Source organism: Miniopterus schreibersii, assembly GCF_964146895.1.
Source record: "Miniopterus schreibersii genome assembly, chromosome: 18".
Classification (NCBI taxonomy): domain Eukaryota; kingdom Metazoa; phylum Chordata; class Mammalia; order Chiroptera; family Miniopteridae; genus Miniopterus; species Miniopterus schreibersii.
Window position 1 is genome coordinate 3,734,768 of NC_138121.1, and position 8,657 is coordinate 3,743,424.

The following is an 8,657-nucleotide window of genomic DNA, read 5'->3' on the forward strand; positions in this document are numbered from 1 at the left end:
TTGGGCTCCTCCCCCGACGCAGGCGCACAACAGGGGGAAAGTGCTCTCGAGTCTCGTCGGTTACCTGCCACAGGGAGGCTGCGCATGCGTAGGGCTGCTCTGGCGCACGCCCAGCCCAGCGGCGCGTGCGCACGCCCGTCGGCCGAGTCGCTGAAGGCAGGAGGGACTATCGCTGGTGGGGGAAGGGGCAGGAGGCTCCGTGCTCTGCGCTGGGGCCTTATCCGCGTCACCAAGCTTCAGCGAAATAGGCCCAAGCAAGGGAGGGCTGGGCTCAGAAGCTCCTTGTTTATCCCCACTTACTAGCTACCAAGCCGTGGCCTTTCTGCCCTCTGTTTCGCAACAGGCTGCCCGTCACCGTCACAATAACGTCCCAGCCTCACGACTCCTGAGCCCTTTTGTGGCTCCAGTCCCAACGTATTAATAGATCCCCGAAGGATTCTTCCCCAAACTGTTCCATTCCCTCCTTTAGAAGAGAATGCGGACAAAATATTCTCAGCTTTCCCTGCTAGACTCAAGAGAGACAGAAAATTACATCCAAAATTGACTCCCAAGAAGGGGGATTTGGGAAAAAGATGTCCCAACCACTCAACCTCTCTGCCAGCTCATATTACCCACTTAGAGCTGGTCCGAAACTAGTGAGTTATCACAACTACTTGCTCACAGTCAATTACAGATGGAAGTTCTCATACTATCCACTTTTTAGTGGTCCTCATCACGTGTCTTAAAACGTGACACGTTCTGTATTTGCGTTGTCTGTCTGTCACCCCAGCAGGGATGTGAGCTATTGTAGTAGGAGCCTGCTTGCGGGCTAGAACAGCCTGGCCCCAGCTGAGCGCTTAAAAAAAAGCTGAATGAGTGAATGGACCGAATCCCTGCCTCTTAAGTGCTGGGCAGTGTAGAATGGTGAGGTTGTGGGCCTGGAGTCAGACATTCTTAGGTTTGAATTTTGACTCCATCACTTCATAGCTATAACCTTGGCACAATGGCTGCTCTCTCTGAGCCTGTTTTCCTCCCAGAAATGATAATTGCTTCTTAGGTTGCCTTGAGGACTTAAGGTGGCAATCCTTGTTTAATAGTTATTATTTTGGCTATTAGTTGATGGCTTGTTGTAAGGCCTGGGAAACAACCTGCTTGGCAGGTGATGTGGTGAGTGGTTAAAAGGGATATGGAATCGGACAAACCTAGTGCCATTGTTGTGAGGCTTTGATGACTTCACCTCTTTCTCTAAAATGAGGACAAATAGTAACCACCTCTTGGGGTCTTATGGGAGTTCAATAAAAATGTTTGCCAAGTGTTTTGTTGGCACAGGCTGGCAAGTGGTAGATCCCATTCGCTTTATTAGTATAATTTCATTCTTTCAGTTTATATTCCTTCAGTATTTCTTGTTCCTTCCTTTTTCGAGGTCTGGGTAATTTTATAACACCTAAAAAATTAAAAAAATTCTTATAGTATAGTGGTAACATATAGTGATAAATCTTAAGTTATAGCTCAATTAAATTTTTATAGCTTTCTAAGATGAGTGCTTAGATCAGTGATATTTTTAGATTATTTAGCCTCTTTTCTAATATATGCATTTAAGGCCATAATTTGCTTTCTGAAAACTTTTTAAAAATATGTTTTTATTGATTTTAGAGCGAGAGGGAGAGGGAGAAACATTGACAAGAAACATCAACATTGATTGATCGGCTGACTTCTGCACAAACCCCTGCCAGGGATCTAGCCCCAAACCCGGGCATATGCCCTGGCATGTGCCCTGACCGGGAATTGAACCAGTGACTTCTTGGTGCATGGGTTGGCACTCAGCCACTGAGCCACACCAGCCGGGCCTAACTTCTTGATCTACACTCCATTAGTTCATGTCACATTTTCATTATTATTGTTTACTAATTTGACCTGTGCATTATTTCAGTGGTATATTTCTTCATTTCCAAATATTTTATGACTGCCTAGTTAGCTTTTTATTGTTGGGACTTGCCATGGCCTGATTGGCTGAGACTTGGGGACATATTCTAAAAGGAGATAGTGCTGTTAGATGTAAGAACTTTATTTCCATAAGGACCTTGGGGTGAGGTCTAGTGGGGGGTACATACAGATGTTCCCGTCCCCACCCTTAAAGCTGCTGGGAGGGCCTGAGAATGTACAGGAAGTGTGTTTTGCGGGCAGGCAGCCTGAAGTGGGCTGAACCCTGGGTCCCTTTTTGCAGGGCCTCCTCTCGGGTCCCCTCCAGGAGCCCTTCTCGGATGGCCTGCAGGCGGTGTTCCTTCTCGCTGAGATAACGGTTGCCTTCCTGGGCATTCTGGTGGGACCTTCGCCGTGGTAGCTTCATAATCCAAAAGGCCACTCGGGGATGGGGTTCCGGGTGGAAGCTGTCCATGACCTTTGGGATGGGCAACAGGGCCTCCTTCTCCTCTATCTTGGGTACCTGGGGAGGAGGGACAAGGAGACCATCTCAAGCTCCAAATGACAACCCCAGGACTCTCAGACCCCACTCATTTGCCAGCTACAAGCTGCTTTGGGAGTTAAAAACTCACTTAGCAGTTTACAAAGCACTTGGGTTTATGAGCACTTTTGGATTAAAAATACTTGGAAGTTTATAGACTACTTTGGGATTGAAAACACACTTTGGAGGTTTCAAAAGCACTTTGGGGTTTAAAATGTGTGTTGGGATTACAAAACACTTTAGAATTAAACATACTGTGAGGTTTGGAAAGCAGCTTGAAATGTATAGAGCACTTTGAGATGAAAAACTCTTGGCATTACTAAAGAATCATGACCACAATTGCAAAGTGTTTTTTTGTTTTGTTTTTTTATAAAATATTAGCCAAGACTTTAACTGGAAAGTCATGATTAAGAGGGACATACCTAGACTCTGGTTGTTATCAGAAAAGCTTTAAGGAATTAGGATTGAAGTTGAAAGCTGACAAAAGCCCCTTAGAAAAACAGCCTGGTACCTTGCTTATTATTTATATGGTTCATGGCAGTCTTTCCAGGTAAGGAACAAAGATAGAACCTTAAGACATTTTGAGGGATTTCAAGAACTTGAGGAATTCACCCAGACAGATAGATATTGTAGGCAAAGACTGATGGTGACTATGTGACTTGGCTTCTTGACCCAAGAGGCAAATTAAAGCTCAATCTGGAGATTCCTTATGAAATTCCAGCAAAACATATTTAAAAGAGTCTATATGATCAATTAGTATTCTTGTGTTTATGCAAATAATCAGGCCGAATTGAAACTAGACTTAATGCAGTAAATAAATTGGTCTTAATTTGGCTCTTTGATAAAAATGAGGGTGATTTTAGGGAGAGAAATTGCATTTCCATAAAATCTATAATACACTGTTGTAGATATTAGACTCTAGTTCAGTTAATTGTCCTCAAAGTTTTATTTTTCTACCTATAAACTGAACTGGATCCTGAATTTTTCTAGTTTTCTTAAATACCTGGCTACAACCCTCCAAACTAATGTTTCATTTTTCTCCCATCCTTTGGCAAGGCAAACAACGTCCAAAATCAAGGCTCACTAGCCAGGGGCCCCTGATGTCCTTGCTTGGATGCACCCTTTCATAAGACCATTTGTCATGAGTCTTGTCATTCTAGCTTTAGCCCCAATAATATTAAGATTGATAACACAATTTGTCTCCACCTGATTACAAATCCTACTAGCACTCTGGGAATACTGTCCCTTGCCAACTCTAGACACCATCAAAACCTCCTTCTGTACCCAGGCCCCATCGTCCCTCTGACAGAGAGCAAGGACCACTTGGAAGGAAAACTCTACCCCTATTCAGCACAAAGCAGCTACAGAAGAGACCCTATGCCCCTTTCCCTTAAAGAATTCAGAGCCAAGAATCCTTGAGGGGGAAATGTAGTAGGCAGTTAGACAGACATGAGCACAGTAGGAACAATAGGCCATGTACAGAAGGTCACCAGGGAGGGAAGCCCCAGGTGTGCCTAGCAATGGACAAAACTGGGGTAACAAATATCAGAGGGTGGGACCTGGCCCCCAGGGTGACCTGTCCTCTCCTAGCATATTGCTGGTCATGCAGTTCAGACTCTCCTCTGATCTTTATTTCTCTGGCAGGTTGCTAGTCATGTGGTAGACCTCCTCTAAGGAACAAGGGGGCAGAGAAGAGCCTCATATGACTCTTATACAAGTCCTTGCATGACCACTTCCTTAAGCATTAAGGCCTCAGGACAATGAGGTTCTGGCCAGCATTAAATAATCTTAAGAGAGTTTTGGTCAAACTAGAGATAACCTCTAGGACTCAGTTGCGTTTCAGCTCCAGGCCCAGAAAATTAGCTGCAATGTGTGGTCCTTGACTAAATCCTGGTCCAAAATCAAATCAGCTCTTATAGACAGCAGTGGGGACATTTGAATATGGACTGATGTCTGTTTGGTCCTTGCTACTCAGAGTGTGGGCTGTGGACTAGTGTCACTAGCATCATCTGGGAGCTGTGAGACATGCAAATTAGTGGGCCCTGCCCCACCCCACCCACCTAGTGCTAATGAATCAGTCTGCATTTTAGTAAGTTGAGGTCCTGTAGGCTGAACTGTGCTCCCTCCCAATTTATATGTTGAAGTCCATGCCCCCAGGACCTCAAAATGTGATCTTATTTGAAAATAGAGTTATTGCAGATTTAGTTAGTTAGAATGAGGTCATTATGTTGGGCTCTAATCTGTTCTGGCTGGTGTCCTTATGCAAAGGGGAAATTTAGACATAGACATGCAGACAGGGAGAACGTCATATGAAGATGAGGCAGAGATGGGCGTAATGCATCTACACACCAAGGATTGACAAACACTGCCATCAAACCAGCAGAAGGTAGGAGAGGGGCATGGAAGAGACTCTCTCACAGCCCTCAGAAGGAACCAACCTTGATCTTGAACACCTAGCCTTCAGAACCATGAGACAATACATTTGTTATTTAAGCCACCCAATCTGTGGTACTCTGTGATGGCAGCCATGGCAAATTAATATGAAGATAACAGTTTGACATCAACATTAAATATCTTGGGTGTGAAAATGGTTCTGTGGTCATGTAGAAGAATGCATTATTCTTAGGAGATCTGCTGAAGGGGTTAGGGGTGAAGTGTCATGATGTCAATAATTTATTGTCATATGGTTCAAAAATACAAAAGTGAAAATAAAGTAAATGTGGTAATAAAATGTTAGCAAGTGGTGAATCTAAGCCAGTGGTTCTCAACCAAAATCTGGAGACATTTTTGGTTGTCACAATTGTTTGGGGTGGGGGTGGTGCTTCCATCTAGTGGGCAGAGGCAAGGTTGCTGCTAAACATTTGACAGTGAACAGGATGGCCCCATGCATGGATAAAACAAAGAGTATCCACCCCAAAATAACGATGGTGCCAATGTTGAGAAACCCTGCTCTATGGTAAAAGGAACACAGATATAGTTATTGTACTATTTTCCCCCAACTTTTCTGTAAATTTGAAATTTTTGAAATAAAAACCTCTGTGTGTGAGAGAGAGAACCATATGGATTTGCCAAGCATTCAGAGGTTCTTAAAACTTTTAGGCTAAAAGAAATAAGTCCTGCCTGGCTGGAGTGGCTCAATGGTGGAGCATCACGACCTATGACGGCTGGGGCACATGGCTAGGTTTCGGGCTCGAGTGCAGGAGGCAGCCTTTCAATGACTCTCTCTCATCATCGATGTTTCTATCTCCCTCTCCCTCTCCCTCCTCTCTGAAATCAATAAAAACATATTAAAAACAAAAAAGTCTTTTGGGGTTAGAATCATTCAAAGGTTTACAAAGGTGAGATACATAAAGCGTTTAGGGTTCATAAAGCACTTTGGAATTAAAAATCACATTTTGAAGTTTTTACAAGGGAGAGGTTTACCACTTTAGATTAAAAAATACTTAAAGGTTTGCAGAGTACTTTGAGATAAAAACACACTTTAAGGTTTGTGAGGGAGAAGATTACCAGGCACCTGGAATTAAAAGCACTTCTTGGTTTACAAAACCCTCTGGAACTTACTACAAGAGTGGAGATGTACTCTGAGGTCATAGATCTCATTACTAAGAGCTGGCTAGTCCCTTTTGACAGATGACAAAACTTTGTGAGGGTGAGGGTCGGGGGGTGGGGGGTGGGGGCATGTTCTAACCTTCCAGTCACTCTCCAAGCTCCCATCTCCTGGCTCAATGGATGCCACCACCTTCTCAGAGATCAGCACCTCTCCTGTCTTGTTGTCAGTCACCTGTGAAGATAGGAGGAGAGAGTGAGAGCAAAACTCCTTTCCTCCTCTTCCCTCCTCCCCGCAGATACTGCAGCATGAGGGATCCGAGGGAGACTCCAGGAGGTACTTCCCGGCATAAGCACCTTGTCAATCTGGAGGTGGCTGGCAAGAGTGTTGTTCCCCAGCTGTCCCTCCTGGTTCTCTTCTTGGTGGTAGTTCCTAGGGAGGCCCCGGAAGTCCACGGGGGCAGAGAAGAAGCTGTCCATGCCCCGTAGCAGGTCATCCTGGGGTCAGAGGAGGGACAAGTGAGCTGTTGGACCTCAGGACTCCTCAGTACATCTGCAGCTCTGCCAGGATGTCCCCCAGGCCTTGCCAAGTTCCTTTCATCCCCCCTTCCCTCTCTGTCTTCTGACCCTTAGGACCTAATTAGTCACCTCCTGCCGCCATCCCCCATCTCTTCTGCCTCTATTCTCTGCCCCATTACCTTCCTATTCTTGCCCCTCATGTCCTACTATCTTTGTTCTATCCCACCCTTGAGTCTCTTGTCTCTGTCCCATCTCCCTCTGCCTGTTTCCCTCCCTCTTTCTATCTCTCAGTCTCCCTGTTGCTCTCTGCCCCTTAGAATCCCTCTCTTCCTGCCTGTCCTTCTGCCTGGCCGCGACACATCTTCCATTGTCTCCCTGAACCCCTTCCATCCCTCAGACTTCATCTGTCCCTGTCCCTCTTTCTCTGGAACCTCGTCTCCCCAACCCCTGCCATCGCTCACTTTCAGGAAAAGCCGGGTGAAGCCTTGTAGTAGTCTCTGGAGGCCTAGGAAACCCGAGGAGCTTTCCTGGGCGTCAGCATCGCGGATCGGGGCTGCAGTGGAGGGTGGCACCCAGGCAGAGGGGAGCAGCAGCAGCAGAACCAGCGCGTGCCACATCGTGGGGCGGCCCAGAAGGCTGTGGCATCGGTAAGGGTGAGAACCCCCACCCAAGACAATCATGCTTTTCCTATCCCTTGCCCAGGTTTTACCCCTTGTTCAAGCAACCCCCCCAATCCCATTTCCCCCCTCCCTTTTTCTTCTGCTCCCACCCCCTCCATCTTGTCAGGCTCCGCGGGTCCTCCCAGGCCCGACTCTTCTGGGCTCTGCCTCATACCCGGATCTCATTCCTCTCCTTCCCTCACATTCATCCCCAGATCTCACGTCTCACCTTCTCCTTCTCACCTCCCGGGCCCGCCTTTATAGTAGACCACAGTCCGGTCACCAGACTCTCAGACTTGGGCCGTCCAAGGACTGTTAAATCTAAACAGTTCTGGTCTCGAGCTCGAGCGGGATACCTGGAGCGTTGAATGAGCTTCACGAGCCCCAGCCGCGCCCCTTAAGGCCTGGTCACGCCCCCCACATGTGACCTCACCCACTAGCCCGGCCCTCTATTGGTTAGTCACGCCTCTATTCTGTTAGCCACGCCCCTTGAGTCCGCTCGGCGTTCTACCGCGGTCGCGCTCAACGTCCAGACCACGCCCCTTTCGGTTGACCCGGGCGTTGGAGACCCAAGCCCTGCCCGTCCCGCTCCAATCGCAGGTGGCCACGCCCCCTGCCCTAGGGCCACGCCTCCGAGCTCCGGTCCCGCTCGCAGCGCCCTCAGTTTCTTCCCTAGGCTCCCTCTGCTCTTGAACAGCCCTTCAGGTTAGCCCGCTCCTTATTTGTGTACCTATCTCAGAGTTTCTCCGTTTCGCTTCTCGTCTTCTCCAGGATCTGAAACCGCTAATGCAACTCAACAGAGGGCAATGTGGGGACGCTTTCGGCTCCACTAAAACCGCCCTGCTCTCTCCGGATAACCGAAATCCAGTCTTCTGTCCCAGTTTCCAAGAAACTCGGGATCAGGGCTCCCTCAGGTCCCCAGAGTCCGGGCGGCAGCCTCTTCTGGTTCTATGAGTTTGAACACTCAGCCCCTCTCCCCTCAGGCAACCGAATGTCTCTCTCTGTCCTAGGACAGCGCCGCCTCAAGGCCACGAGTGCGTGTGGGTGCGGGAGTCTCCGCCTCCGTGGACTCCGATAACTCCCGGTCTTGCCCACGACTCTTAATTCTGGTGAGGTCACAAGGAAACCGTGTTATTACAGAAATCAATCACACACACACACACCCCCAATACTTCAATCCTCAAAAATATACTTGAGGCTGAACAGGAAAGAACCTTTTGTGCTCGTATCACTTCCACATCCCCAACACACAAACGCACCAGAGGGCCAGCCGTCCAGGGCCCCAGCCCCTCCTTCCTCAGACCCAGGAGTCCGGACCCTCAACACCCCTCCTCTTGCACGAATCTAAGCACACGAATCCTGACGTTGCTACCAGACCCCAGCTAGACTTCACCTTTCCTTTGCCAAAGCAAAAAATCCTCCCCCAAACTGTCACCCTCGGATCCCCCTTCCCGCAGTCCGGCGTCCGGGCCCGCCCCCCCTCCGGTCCCTCC

The 8,657-nt window shown here is 48.0% G+C and overlaps 1 protein-coding gene across 3 annotated transcripts; it reads right to left on the reverse strand.

Annotated features, from left to right (window-relative positions):
- Window positions 1-2,026: 2,026 nt before the first annotated feature.
- On the reverse strand, window positions 2,027-8,657 carry DKKL1 (dickkopf like acrosomal protein 1). 3 transcript variants are annotated; one of them, XM_081117488.1, is made up of 7 exons: window positions 8,558-8,657; window positions 7,895-8,270; window positions 7,394-7,537; window positions 6,967-7,141; window positions 6,344-6,484; window positions 6,129-6,221; window positions 2,027-2,422 (listed from the first exon to the last, which is right to left on the reverse strand). In XM_081117488.1, exons 4-7 carry the CDS (start codon window positions 7,120-7,122, stop codon window positions 2,111-2,113), a joined length of 702 nt encoding a protein of 233 aa, XP_080973614.1. In that variant the 5' UTR covers window positions 7,123-7,141; window positions 7,394-7,537; window positions 7,895-8,270; window positions 8,558-8,657; the 3' UTR covers window positions 2,027-2,110. The 3 variants fall into 3 exon arrangements, with proteins under 3 accessions (XP_080973614.1, XP_080973613.1, XP_080973612.1); XM_081117487.1 differs by having other exon boundaries at window positions 8,424-8,647; XM_081117486.1 differs by lacking the exons at window positions 7,895-8,270; window positions 8,558-8,657 and having other exon boundaries at window positions 7,394-7,751.